Source organism: Rhincodon typus, chromosome 46, assembly GCF_021869965.1.
Source record: "Rhincodon typus isolate 14 chromosome 46, sRhiTyp1.1, whole genome shotgun sequence".
Taxonomy (NCBI): domain Eukaryota; kingdom Metazoa; phylum Chordata; class Chondrichthyes; order Orectolobiformes; family Rhincodontidae; genus Rhincodon; species Rhincodon typus.
In genome coordinates, this window is record NC_063377.1 from 5912113 (window position 1) to 5927297 (window position 15185).

At 45.6% G+C, this 15185-nt stretch overlaps 1 protein-coding gene across 4 annotated transcripts in view; it reads left to right on the top strand.

Moving 5' to 3' along the window:
* Nucleotides 1-10431, top strand: part of LOC109923055 (toll-like receptor 13) — a 35380-nt gene extending 24949 nt beyond the window's left edge. For all 4 annotated transcript variants that reach the window (XM_048620331.1, XM_048620330.1, XM_048620332.1 and 1 more), the window contains one exon: nt 7371-10431. In XM_048620331.1, the coding sequence (XP_048476288.1) occupies nt 7451-10288 (2838 nt within the window). In that variant the 5' untranslated portion in view covers nt 7371-7450 and the 3' untranslated portion in view covers nt 10289-10431. The remainder of the gene's footprint in view (nt 1-7370) is intronic.
* Nucleotides 10432-15185: the final 4754 nt, after the last annotated feature.

The window sequence follows — 15185 nt, forward strand, 5'->3', positions numbered from 1 at the left end:
GGGTCGATATTAGATAACACAGTGTGGAGCTGGAGGAACACAGCAGGACGTTTCTGAAGAAGGGTCCCAACACGAAACATCAACTTTCCAGCTGCTCTGATGTTGCCTGGCCTGCTGTGTTCCTCCAGCTCCACACTGTGTTATCTAATATCGACCCAGAATTGTCACAAAGTCTGAATGGTCTGATATCAGGCTGCCGAGTCTCATGTTTTCATGTTAACTACAAATGTCAGTACTTCTACCTCCTATATAGACTTCCAGATGGTTAAAGTATCGCAATGGATAACACATTCAGTGGTTACTCAAAGCAGCCACACCTCATTCCATCTTCCAAACGAGGAAACTGCCTTGAACAAACTCTCCAGGATTCAGTCCTTTATAGAGCCTGCACGCTCAGCTGCTTTTCCTGTTCACACCCTGAACCTTTACTTTGTTCCTGTGTTACTGTTGGTAAGTTATCACATAACCTGGAAAATGGCACAAACACGGCATTCGCTTTGGCTCCTCAGTCAGTTCATAACTGGATTCTCTGAGAGTTGATATAATTTGCCAACATAACTTCCCCTTTTATAAAGATATATTGTTTCAGTTTCCAGTTAAGTGTGAACAGGACTCTCAGATCAAATGTATGGAGGGAGTCTGGAATCTGCAACCTTCTAAGACCAAGGCAAGGGGAGAAACTCAGAGAGACAGCCCCTTTCTCTTTCGAGTGCCTTGTGGTGTCAGTATTCCCTGATTCTTGAGATTCAATCAAGGCCAGACTGCATAAGGACAGCAGATTTCCTTCCCTAAAGGATATCAGTGAAACCGATAGGTTTTTCCAAAAATCTATAGATAGATAAAAATATATATAGATAAGGTGGTTAAGAAGGCATTTAGCACGTTTGCCTTCAGACCTATGAGTGTAGGAGTTGGGATGTTATAATGAAGATGTACAGGACATTGATGAGGCCTCTTCTGCAGTACTGTATCCAGTTCTGGTCACCCTGTGAGAGGAAGAATATTATTAAGCCGGACAGGGTTCACAAGAGATTTACCAAGATGTTGCCAGGTATGGAAAGTTGGAGTTGTAAGGAGAGACAAGATAGGCTGGGACCTTTTTCACTGGAGTATAGGAGGTTGAAGGGTGACCTTATAAAGGTTTCTAAAATCATGAGGGACATAGATAAGGGGAATGGCAGGTGTCTTTTCCCAAGGGTGGGGGATTTCAAGACTAGGTGGCATATTTTTAAGAAGAGAGGGGAAAGATTTAAGAAAAACATGAGGTGCAATTTTTTTTTACGCACAGGGTCGTTTGTGTGTGGAATTAACTTCCAGAGAAAGTGGTGGATACAGGTACAGTTACAACATTTATAGGACATTCAGATAAGTACATGAGTAGCAAATGTTTGGAGGGATATCAGATAATCGCAGGCTGGTGGGACTAGTTTAGTTTGTCATTAGGGTCGGTATGGACTGGTTGGACAAAAGGGTCTGTTTCCATGCTGTATGGCTCTATGATTTTCAGGTGTGTGTTAAAGATCGTATTTAGGTCAGCTCTTTAGAGCAACAAATTCTTCAACTAAAAATGGACAAGGCTATTTTGGAACTAATAATGTAGAATGGAACAGGATTCAGGGTCAGGGTTACAGCAGTGAGAAGAAATGTCACTTTTTTAAACATAGAATCCCCACAGCATGGAAACAAGCCGTTCCGCCCAGCAGTCCACACCAACCGTCCAAAGATCATCCCACTCGGACCCATCCCAACCCTGTAACCCTGCATTTCTCATGGCTAATGCACCTAATCTGTACATCACTGAACACTATTGGCAATTTAGCATGGCCAATCCACTTAACTTGCACATCTTTGGACTGTGAGAGGAAACCAGCGCACCCAGTGGAAACCCACACACACAGTTGCCTGAGGCTGAAAGCAAACTCAGGTCCCTTGCGTTGTGAGGCAGCAGTGCTGAGTACTGAGCTACTGTGCTGCCTAGCTCAGGAGACTCTTCAATTAAAGCAATATGGGTAAAACTTAAAAGCCATAAAGGAGTAATCACACTGCTGGGAGTGTACTATATACCCCTACCATTCCAAAAGAAATAGAAATCCAGATATGTCGGCAAATTTCAGGGAAGTGTAAAAGAATTAGGACAGTGATAGTAGGGGATTTCAACTTCCCAGCATTAACAGTGGCAGTTACAGTGGGAGATAGTAAGAACTGCTGATGCTGGAGTCAGAGATAACATAGTGTGGTGCTGGAGGAACGCAGCAGGCCAGGCAGCATCAGAGAAATAGGTAAGTTGACGTTTTGGGTCAGGACCCTTCTTCAGAAATGGGTGAGGGGGAAGGGAGCTCAGAAATAAATAGAGAGAGGAGAGGTGGGGCTGGGGAAGGTAGGTTGGATGGTGACAGGTGAATGCAGGTAGGGGGTGGTGGGTATTGGTCAGTGAGGTGGGAGGAGCGGATAGGTGGAAGAAAAGATGGACAGGTTGTGTAAGGTCAAGGAGGCGAGGATGAGAGGGAGGGTTGGTCGTGGGATGAGGCTGGGGCTGGGGAGATTTTGAAACTGGTATAGTCCATATTTAGGCCTTGGGCCGTAGGCTCCCAAGGCGGAATATGAGGTGCTGCTCCTCCAGTTTCCAGGTGGCATCATTGTGACACTGGAGGAGGTCCGGGATGGACATGTCGCCCAGGGAGTGGGAGGGGGAGTTGAAATGGTTCCGGACTGGAAGGTGCTGTCATTTGTCGCATACAGAGCAAAGCAGTCTCCGAGCCTCCACTTGGTCTCACCAATGTAGAGGAGGCCACATCAGGAGCAGCGGATTCAATAGAACACATTGACAGCTGTGCAGGTGAACCTCTGTCTGATGCGAAAAGTTTGTTTGGTGCCTTGAATGGAAGTGAGAGGGGAGGTGTAGGGGCAGGTGTAGCACTTCCTGCGGTTGCAGGGAAAGGTGCCAGGGTGGTGGGGCTACTGGGGAGTGTGGAGTGGACGAGGGAGTCGTAGAGAGAGCGGTCCCTATGAAAGGCAGATAGGGGTGGCGAGGGAAATATATCTTTGGTTGTGGGGTAGGATTGCAGGTGGAGGAAGTGGTATATTGGATGAGAATGATATATTGGATGTTACAGTGTGAAAGGTTTAGAGAGAGCAGAGTTCTTAAAATGCATCCAGGAGAGCTTTTTAAGCCAGTAATTAGAAGGCCTTACAAGCGAGGGTGCTGTCCTGGAAATCATTTTCGGGAACAAAGCTGAGCAAGTGGTTGAATTATCAGTCTGCCAGCATTTTGCAGACAGCAATCACAACTCTGTTAAATTCAAGATTGTCATGGAAAAAGACAAGAATGGGCCTGAAATGAAACTTCTCAGCTGGCTGACTTTAATAAGATCAGATATGATTTGGCCAGTGTGGACTGGGAACAGATACTTTCAGGTAAATCTCTCTCAGAACAGTGGGATGCATTCAAAAAGGAAACAGCACAGGGCCAACAAGTTGCAATAAAGAGAAAGGATGCAACCATCAAATCCTGTGAAATGTGGATATTGAGGGATATACAGCATTGGATAAAGAGAAAAGAGAGGTTTCCACTGATACTGAGGGCTCAAAACAGCAAAAGTTCGAAGCACCGTAGAAAGCATTCCATCTGGATTATCACAGCTTGGTATGGCAACAGCTCTGCCCAGGACCGTAAGAAACTATTGAGAGTTTTGAACATAGCCCAGTCCATCAGGCAAACCAAACCTCCATTCATTGACTCCATCTATATTTCCTGCTGCCTCAGAAAAGCAGCCAACATAATCAAAGATCCTACACACTGCAGTTATAGTCACACGGGGTCAGAGGTGAGCTTGCAAGATGGATAAAAAAACTGGCTCAGTCATAGAAGACAGAGGGTAGCAGTGGAAGGGTGTGTTTCTGAATGGAGGGATGTGACTAGTGGCGTTCCTCAGGGATCAGTGTTGGGACCTTTGCTGTTTGTAATATATATAAATGATTTGGAGGAAAATACAACTGGTCTGATTAGTAAGTTTGCGGATGACACAAAGGTTGGTGGAATTGCAGATAGCCATGAGGACTGTCAAAGGATATAACTGGATATAGATCAGTTGGTGACTTGGGCAGTGAGATGGCAAATGGAGTTTAATCTGAAAAAATGTGAGGTAATGCATTTTGGAACATCTAATCCAGATGGAAAATATACAGTAAATGGCAGAAGCCTTAAGAGTACTGATCGGCAGAGGGATCTGGGTGTACAGGTACACAGGTCACTGAAAGTGGCAATGCAGGTGGCGAAGGTCGTCAACAAGGCATACGGCATGCTTGCCTTCATCGGTCAGGGCATTGAGTTTAAAAGTTGGCAGGTAATGTTGCAGCTTTATAGAACCTTAGTTAGGTCGTATTTGGAATATTGTGCTCAATTCTGGTCACCACACTACCAGAAGGATGTGGTGGCTTTGGAGAGGGTACAGAAAAGATTTACCAGGATGTTAAGTAAAAACTAAAAGAACTGCGGATGCTGTAAATCAGGAATAAAAACAGAAGTTGCTGGAAAAGCTCCGCAGGTCTGACAGCATCTGTGGAGAAAAAAAATCAGAGTTAACATTTCAGGTCAGAACTGAGGAAGTGTCACCGGACCTGAAACATTAACTCTGATTTTTTTTCTCCACAGATGCTGCCAGACCTGCTGAGCTTTTCCAGCAACTTCTGTTTTTGTTGTTGTTGTGTTGTTTTTTTTACCAGGATGTTGCCTAGTATGGAAGGCATTAGCTATGAGGAGAGTTTGGAGAAACTTGGGTTGTTCTCACTGGAATGATGGAGGTTGAGGGGGGACCTGATAAAGGTCTGCAAGATTATGAAGGGCATGGACAGACTGGACAGTCAGAAGCTTTTTCCCAGGGTGGAAGAGTCAGTTACTAGGGGGCATAAGTTTAAGCTGCGAGGGGCAAGGTTTAAAGGTGATGTACGAGGCAAGTTTTTTACAAAGAGGGTGGCGGGTGCCTGGAACTCGCTGCCGGGGGAGGTAGTGGAAGCGGATACAATAGTGACTTTTAAAGGGTGTCTTGAAAAATATATCAACAGGATGGGAATAGAGAGATACGGTCCCCAAAAGGATAGGATGCTTTAGTTGTGATGGGCAGCATGTCGGTGCAGGCTTTGAGGACCGAAGGGCCTGTTCCTGTGCTGTAATTTTCTTTGTTCTTTGCTCTTTGTTCTTATACTCTCTTCCACCCTCTTCTGTCAGACAGAAGACACAAAATCTTAAACACACATACCAACAGATTGAAAAGATTTCTGCATGGACTTCTCAAATTTTAATTTTAATGTTGACCTTGCTCTTTGTGCACCTTCTCTGCGTCTGTAACATTGTAACAATCTGACTGTACTGCACACAAAATAAAACTTTTCACTGTACCTAGATACATGTGACAAGAATAAATCAAATCAAATCAGTATGGATTGTGCAAGAGAGATTAGGAGAGCTATAAAGGGACATGAAAGGCAACTGACAGGCAAAATATAGGTAAATCCTAAGTACAGTACATTAATGCTAAAAGGTTAATGAGGGAAAGAGTGCAGCCCATTAAAAACCATAGCAGTAATTTGTCTATGGAGTCAAAGCATGCGGGTAGGGTTTTAAATGAATACTTTGTATTGGTATTCACTAGTCAGAGGGACGACTTGCATATAGAAATTAGGGAGGAGGTCTGTGATTCAGTTGAAGAAATTAGCATAGGCAGAAAGAAGGTTCTAAGAGGCCTGGAAGGCTTTAAAATAGGTAAATATCCAGGGCCAGATGAAATATTTCCCAGGCTCTTGAGTGAGGCAAGGGAGGAAATAGCAGAGCACTTGCAAAAATTTCCACTTCCTCTGCACCCATAGGAGAGATGCTGGGGAGCTGGAGGATGCCTAATGCGGTACCATTATTCAAGAAGAGGGTAAGGGATAAATCAGGCAACGATGGGCCAGGGTAGGGGATCCAAAACTAGGTGTTATAGGTTTTAGGTGAGAGGGGAAAGATTTAAAAGGGACCTAAAGGGCAACATTTTCACGCAGTGTATGGAATGAGCTGCAAGAGGAAGTGTTGGAGGCTGGTACAATTACAACATTTAAAAGGCATGAATAGGAAGGGTTTAGAGGGATATGGACCAAATGCTGGCAAATAGGACTAGATTAATTTAGGATATCTGATCGAGTTGGACGGAAGTGTCTGTTTCCATGCTGTACAACTCTATGACTCTATGGAGAAATTATAACCGGTTTTTAAAAAGTCATTTCAAAACTCTGATTGGAAAGTATATTTTATTGCAACACAAAGACTCACAAAGGATGAACCATCCAGAGAGGGCTACAGTAGTGAAGGCCGGTATCAAATCAAAAGCCAAGGCACACTGCAATGCAGAGGTTTGAGCAAATCCTAACTACAGCAAACGATCTGTTCATATTTGAGCACATGTTCATCCAAGAATTGGGCCTCTTCCACTTCACGGTGAAGAGGAAGGAGACTTGAATGAACCAAGTTGTGACCAAGTGGAACTGCAGGTAATGACTTAATGTGTAAGGGATGTGAGAGAGTGAGGTGTTTGAAATGCTATGAGCAGGGATGACTGGCTAGATGGCGCAAACAATAGAATAATTGTCTAGGCTCTATGTGAGCCAGTCTCTGTACCTACTTTATGTTGTTTCCAGGATTGAATTTCAAATTGCTCATCTGGGATAATGAAGGTGTGGCAGAGGGTGTGGGGGGGTGGGGAGGTGGGGGTTGGGGGAGGTGGTTGGTGGTGGTGGTGGAGGAGGTGGTGGAGGATAGTGCAATGAATGAAGGCAAAGGATGAAATGGGAGGGCAAATGGTGGGGGGAGCGGTGACAGGACTTTCTAATGAGCAAGTCAAAAGGAGAATAATGGGGAATGGAAGGAAAGGAAATGGAGGTGGAAAGGATTGGAAGGGGTGGGATTGGAGGTTTTGAGTGTGTGTGTGTGTGTGTGTGTGTGTGTGTGTGTGTGTCTGTGTGTCTGTGTGTCTGTGTGTGTGTGAGTGAGACTGAGAGAGAGAAAGGCTGCTTGAAATGAGGGGTATGTGAAAGGGCCATGACTGGAGATTAAGGGGCTGACAGATGAACTGCAGCAGTGGGCTAGGATCAGTGTGATAACAGGTTTTGGGTCTTTTGGCGGGGCCCTGAGCTGGTATCACTGACATGAAGGAAGCGGATGGATGTCCCTCCCTCTCTGTCAGGAAAGATGAACCAAGGCATTCAGAGAGGGGTTTTCAGAGAGCAGCTAATAGTCTAACAGAGAAGGAAATCAGAAATATGAAACAGGATGGTTCAGAGCATTGGAGAGCTGGTTTAATTTTTACTAAATCAAAACATAAACTATCTCTGATTTACAGGTTAGTGGGAGAGGACACTGTATACCTGCAACACTTGCCTGCTAAACAGCTGGACTCACAATCAGAAGAAGGCAGCCAAGATGGCACAATTGAGTGTGGATTGGCCACAGCTGTTCTGTGCCCTGTCCTGCATTGCACTGGCACCCCTGGTGCCTGGCTACAGTTTCAGGAACTGCATCCAGAATGCCAACCACAACGGCTCCTTCCAGTGCGTCCATCGGTTCCTGACGCAAGTCTCCAGCGCCGTGTTTGACCTGCCACCTCACACCATTCACCTCAACATCTCCCACAACCTGCTGACCCGGCTGCCAGTGGGTAGCTTCAGCGGCATACCCAGCTTGCTTAGCCTGCGGCTAGACTACAATCAGATCAAGCATGTCAAAGGCGGTGCCTTCAGTAACCTCAGCCAGCTGCTGGTCCTCAACCTCTCCTACAACAAGATCCCCCAGCTGACACCATCGGACTTCCTAGGATTGGAGAACCTGTGTCAACTGCTGGTTGACCACAACCGCCTGGCCACAGTCCAGCCTGATGCCTTCACTACACCAAGGAGCCTGCAAACACTTGATATGAGCTTCAACGAGCTCAGGAACTTTTCTGGAGTGGTCAGCTCAATCGCTGCCCTCCGCAAGTTGACCTTCCTGGATCTGAGCACCAACCATTTGGAGTCCCTCCAACATTCTGCCCCTCTGCCACCTTCCCTTCAGTTCCTCTACCTCTGTAACAACTTGCTCAAAGCCTTAGACTGCCAACGAGATTTCCTTAACCGCAATTTCACCCTGGACCTGTCTGATAACAAAATCTCTCAGTTTTCCAAAGTTGACCTGAGGAAGGTCGCCTGGTTGATCCTCAAGAACAACCCCTTGGACATCTCAGAGTTTCTTAGATTCAGGAATGTGGACCCTCAGAGGGTTGAATACTCTGGATTAAGGCTGCACAGCCAATTTGCCAACCTGTGCCAACACCTGGGTAATGGGACGATGGAGCGTCTGCTCTTACAGAACAATCAGATCTCACTCCATAATCTCAAGTCCATGAGTAAATGCCCAGCCATCAAGGCCTGGGATCTATCGCACAATTATCTAATACGTGATGACTGCCTGGATTTTGTACCTCGGAAGGAGCAAGTTAGATCTTTCATCTTGGAGCACAACAGGATCCAAATGCTATCTTCCTGCTCCAAGGGCGGGAACGGAGTCATCCAGTTCCCCAAACTGACCTACCTGTCCTATCGCTACAACCGGATTTTGGCCATTGCCAGTCACGCCTTCTCTCACACAGCCTACGTCCAGACCCTCCTGTTGAACATCAACAACATCGCTGTCATCAACAAAACCGCCTTCGCCAATCTCAGTGAGCTGCTGACACTCCGACTTGACAACAACCTTATCACGGACATCTACCAGGAGACCTTCCGTGAGCTCACAAGCCTCCGGACTCTCAATCTGAGGAACAACAGGGTCTCCATCATCTTCAGAAATGTGTTTGTAAACCTCAGCAGCTTGGATATCTTGGACCTGGGGGGCAACAAGATTCGGAGCCTCACCAACCTCTCATTCAGTGGACTGCACAACCTGACAAAGCTCTACCTGGACAGGAACTGCATAACTCACATCAGCAGAGAGATCTTTGGTGACCTTGTATCTTTGAAGGTGTTGGACCTGGCCAAAAACTGGATCAGATACAACAGCGGCCTGACTGAAAAATCTCCTTTCATCAACCTGACCAAACTCAACATCCTCAAGCTACAGGCCCAACAACCCTACGGCATTAACATTATCCCTCCCAAGTTTTTCAAAGGCCTCATTTCTCTACAGGCCCTGTACCTGGGAGAGAACAAAATGTCACTGTCCAAGTATGAGTTTGAGGATTTGATCAACCTGAAGACCCTGTCCATGCCTGATACATGCAATGGTATCCACAGTCTAAACCCGGGAGTCTTCCAGAAACTCCAGCATCTGCAGAGGCTCAACCTTGAAAACGTCGGCCTCCAGTTCATGTCTGTCGATATCTTCGGGAGCCTTTCCAACCTCAGGACCTTGGTCCTGGGCAAAAACGCCATTCAAACGGTCAACAGCACTGTCCTGGAGCACCTGTCCTCCCTGAGCTACCTGGATTTGAGGAAGAACCCGTTCCCTTGCATCTGCAGCAACAGTTGGTTTCAAAACTGGTGCCTTTCCAACCCCAGGGTCCAAGTTGTCTATTTTTACAACCAGACCTGTGCGAACCAGCAGACTGAATACCTGTACAGGTTCGACGCGCGGGTCTGTTACTTGGACATTGGGCATCTAATGTTCGAAATAATCTTGCCATTCTTGCTCTTGTTCACCTTTGCCCCTATCATCTATGGCAAAGGATACTGGCACATTAAGTATGGGCTGTACATTTTCCGCTCCTGGCTGAATGACTACAGGGGAAGAGAAGAGAGCCAGCAGTGCTACAGATATGATGCTTTCATCTCTTATAATTCCAACGATGAAAGGTGGGTCTTACAAGAGCTGGTGCCCAACCTGGAAACCGAAGGTTCTCAGTGTTTCAAACTCTGCCTCCACCACAGAGACTTCGAACTGGGCAAATACATCATCGACAACATTGTGGACAGCATTTACCAGAGCAGGAAGACCATCTGTGTTATGAGCCGCAACTACCTGGAAAGCGAGTGGTGCTCCATGGAGCTTGAGTTGGCCAGCTACAGGCTCTTCCATGAGCTCAAAGACGTTGTCATCCTTATCTTCCTGGAGAAGATTCCGGAAGCCGAACTCTCCACCTACCACAAGATGAGGAAAGTGACGAAGAAGAAGACCTACATCCAGTGGCCGACGGATGTGGAAGCTCAAAAGCTCTTTTGGATCAAGGTGAGGGAAGCAATCAAAGGCTCCAGTCGAGCCAAAGACAGGGGCTCTGTGGTTGACAGCTAAACCTCAAAGTTTCCAAACCTCCTGCTGTTCTCTACCCAATACATCATCCTCACCCAGCAACCTTCACCACACTGTCTCTCCTTGCCATTACTGTGGTTCAGACCAAGATAAGCTGAAGCCGTGTTCACAAAACAGAATAAACTCCACGCATTAAACATCCCGGACCTGCATTGGCAGCTGTTTGTTGCATTTCTATCTCACCTTGCATCTAGGCCCAGAAATGGGAATGAGATCATTATCCTGTCCCCTCTGGCAATCAGACCCTGGAAGTCCAGGGTCACAACGGAATTCAGCAGGAGCTTCAAAATAAGCAGAAACAATGCTGGAGAAACTCAGCAGGACTGGCAGCATCTGTGAGGAGAGAAATAGAGTTAACATTTCAAGTCCGCAATGACTCTTCTTCATTACAATTCTCTGCAAATGTAGCGTCTTAACCCATCCACCCTCATTACCCTAGCCAAATTGATGTTCTGAAGAGCAGCTGTACCAGACTCAAAACATTAACTCTGTTTCTCTCTCCACAGATGCTGCCAGATGTGCTGAGATTCTCCAGCACTCTCTGTATTAGCTTCAGATTTCCAGAAGCTGCAGTATTTTGAGTTTATTCAGCAGGAGGTCCCCACCTCTAACTGCAAGCTGCCTCGGGAACTCCTGGGATGAGAAATAGATCCTGATTTTTCTTTTTTTTAAATTCATTTTTCCACAGGACAATTTGTTGCCCATCCTAATTTACCCTTTAGATTGAGGGCCATTGCACATCGCAGTTAACAGTCAATCCTATCACTGTGGGTCTGGAGTCACACCCAGACTAGGGATGGCAGATTTCTTCCCAAACTGAACAACTTCACATTTCTCCACATTATATTCAATCTGCCAGGTTCCTGCCCACACACTTCACAGAATCACAGAAGTCAGAGTCATAGAGCTGTACAGCACAGGAACAGACACTTCGATCCAACTCACCCGTACTGGCCAGATATCCTAAATTAATTGTAACTGTACCAGCCTCCACCACTTTCTCTGGCAGCTCATTCCATACATGCACCACCCTCTGCATGAAAAGGTTGCCCCTTAGGTCCCTTTTAAACCTTTCCCCTCTCACCTTAAATCTATGCCCCCTAGTTTTGGACTCCCCTACCCTGGGGAAAAGGCCTTGACTATTCACCCTGTCCATGCCCCTTTATCAACTTCTATAAAGTCACCCTTCAGCCTTCAGGGAAAATAGCCCCAGGCTAGTCAGCCTCTCCCTATAATTCAAACCTTCTAACCCTGACAACATCCTTGTAAATATTGTCTGAACTCTTTCAAATTTCACAACATCTTTCCTAAAGCAGGCAGACCAGAATTGACGGTGTCCTCTAGATGCAGTCTTATAATGTCCTGTACAGCTATATCATAATGTCCCAACTCCTGTACTCAATGCTCTGACTGATGAAGGCAATTGTGTCAAATGCCTTCTTCACCACCCTGTCTACCTGTGATGCCACTTTCAACGAACTATGTACCTGCACCCCTAGGTCCATCTGTTTGACAACACTCCCAGGGCCCTACCTTTAACTGTATAAGTCCTGCCCTGCTTTGCTGTACCAAAATTATCTGAATTAAATTCCATCAGCCATTCCTCAGCCCACTGGCCCAATTGATCAAGACCCTGTTGTACTCTTAAGCTTCTTCACTGCCCACTATACCACCAATTTTGGTGCCATCTGCAAACTTCCTAACTATGCCTCCTATATTCTCATCCAAATCATTTAATATAAATGATGAACAACAGTGGACCCAGCACTGATCCTGAAGGCACTACCACTCTCTGTCTCCTACCATTAAACCAATTTTATATCCAATTGGCTAGCTTTCCCTGGATCCCATGTGATCTAAACTTACTAACCAGTCTAACATGCTTTCTGTGTGACAGAGTTTTTCCCCACATCACCCTTTGCTTTGTCCACACATCACTTTCATCTGTGCCCCTCTCATTCTTGTTCCCTTTACAAGAGGGAACAGCTTCTCCCTGTCTACTCTATATAACCCATGCTCATGATTTTGAAAACCTCTTTCAGATCTCCCTCTCAGCCTCCTTCTCTCCAAGGAGAACAGCCCCAGACCTCTCCAGTCTATCCTTATAGTTTCTCATTCCTGGAACCATTCTTGTAAATTGCTTCTACCTCTCTCCGATACATTCACATCTTTCCTGCAATGAGACACACATTACTGTACACAATACTCCAGCTGGGATCTAACAAGTGTCTCCTACAAGTTTAACATCACCTTCTTACTCTTGTACTCTGTGCCCCTATTAATAAAGCTGAGGACCTGCCTGTTTATTAACTGCTCTGTCTATCTGTCCTGCCACCTTCAATGGTTTGTACACATTCACACCCAGGTCCCTTTGCTCCTGCACCCCCTTTAGAATTGTACCCTCTATTTTATATTGTCTTTCAACCTCCTTCTGACCAAACTGCATCATCTCCACTTCGCTCCATGGAATATCATCTGCTACCTTTCTGCCCACTCCACCAATTTGTCAATGTCCTTTGAGAATTCGACACTGTCCTCCTCTCAAATTTAATGTTATCTACAAACTTTAAAACTGTCCCCTGTACACTAAGATCCAGACCATTAAGATATGGAAAAGCAAGGGTCCTGATACCAACTCCTGGGTAGCTCTACTACAAACCTTCCTCCAGCTCAAAAAACATCCATTGACCATTACTGTTTGTTTCCTCAGCCAATTTTATTGTCATAGAGGTGTACAGCAAGGAAACAGACCCTTCAGTCCAACTCATCCATATTGACCAGATATCCTAAATTAATCTAGCCCCATTTGCCTCTAAACACTTCCTATTCATATTCCCACACAGGTGCCTTTTAAATGTTGTAATTGTACCAGCCTCCACCACTTCCTCTGGCAGCTTATTCCATACATGCACCACTCTCTACTTGAAAAGTTGCCCCTTAGGTCCTTTTTAAAATCTTTCCCCTCTCATCTTAAAGCTATGCCCTCTGGTTTTAGACTCCCCCACGCTAGGACAAAAAGACCTTGGCTATTCACCCTATCCATGCCCCTCATGATTTTATATATTTCTATAAGGTTACCCCTCAGCCTCCGAACCTCCAGGGAAAATAGCTTCAGCCTATTCAGTCTCTCCCTATAGCTCAAACCCTCCAACCCTGGCAACACCCCTGCAAACCTTTTCTGAACCTTTCAAGTTTCACAACATCTTTCCCACAGTAGGGAGACCAGAATTGAATGCCGTATTCGAAAAGTGGCCTAACCAATGTCCTGCACAGCTGTAACATGACCTCCCAACTCCTATACTCAATGCACTGACCAATAAAGGCTTTCTTCACTAAGCTGTCTACCTGTGACTACACTTTCAAGGAGCTATGAACCTGCACTCCAAGGTCTCTTCGTTCAGCAACACTCTCCAGGACCTTACCATTAAGTGTATATGTCCTGCCCTGATTTGCCTTTTCAAAACACAGCACCTGACATTTATCTAAACTAAATTCCACCTGCCACTCCTCGGCCCATCAGCCCATCTGATCAAGGTCCTGTTGTACTCTGAGATAACCTTCTTGGCTGTCAACTACATCACCAATTTTGGTGTCATCTGCAAACTTACTAACTATACCTCCTGCATCCATAATGCTACTAACCCTTTTATACCACAAGCTGTAACTTTCCTCACAAATCTGTTGTGCGGCACTGTTCAAGTGCCTCTGGAAATCTATTTCTACCAGTTTTAAAGCATTACATGGGAGAGGGTGGGAACAGGGGACTGAGTTTAATGATCAGCTATGATCATATTGAATGGCAGAGGAGGCTCGTTGAGTCGAATGGCCTACTCCTGTACCTATCTTCCATGTTTCTATGTTATCCTCACTGAGACTTTCTGTTTTTTATTGCAAAAATATACGTTATTCATAAAAAATCTTCCTATACATACACAGGTGCTAGAGCAGTTGTGTACAGTCTTTGCATAATGACAGAAACAAACTGTGGATCAGACATCCCCTGAAGTTGCAAAGGTCAAAAATATTTCTTACTTATGCAGGACACTATTTACGTATATTTACATTTCAGGCAACGAGAGAGTCTGATGACTGAACAGACCCCCATTGTGCTTTGGCAGAAAGACCTTAGATGGTGGTCTTTCCCCACTGCGCCTTGGTGGCAGCGCTCCCAGGTTTTAGTGCATCCCTCAGCACGTAGTCCTGGACCTTGGAATGCGTCAGTCTGCAACACTCGGTCAAGGTCAACACTTTGCTCTGGAACGCCAACAAGTATCAGGCAGATTTTTCATTCATCGAGCCTGTTACCTCTTCAAAAATCTCCAGCAAGTTGGTTAGACAGGATTTCCCCACTAGAAATCCATGCTGACTCTTCCCAATCAACCTCCACGTTTTCCATGCTATTCCTGATTCTATCCTGAACAATTGTCTCCAAAAGCTATCCCAGATTAAAACAAAGTTAAACATACTGGTGTGTGATTGTCAAGATTATCCTTACAAACTTTCTTGAACAAGGCCGCAATGTTCGCAATTCTCCAGTTTTCTGGCACTTCCCTCAAGTCCAAGGAAGACTGAAAGATTGCGGCAAGTGGCCCTGCAATTTCTAATCCTCTCGTCCTTCAAAATCCTCGGCTGCATCACATCGCAGTCCTGGTACCTTGTCAACATTCAGTACCAACTGTCTATCCAAATCTCCTGCCCTATCAACTTTGAACACTCCCAGTGACTGTTGTTCCTCCTCTCTCAGTGGCCTGAGTAGCATCTTTCTAGTGATGAAGAAAGAGTCATAGTCATAGAGTCATATAGCACGGAAACAGACCCTTCGGTCCAACCAGTCCATGCCGACCATAATCCCAAACTTAACTTGTCCCACCTGCCTGTG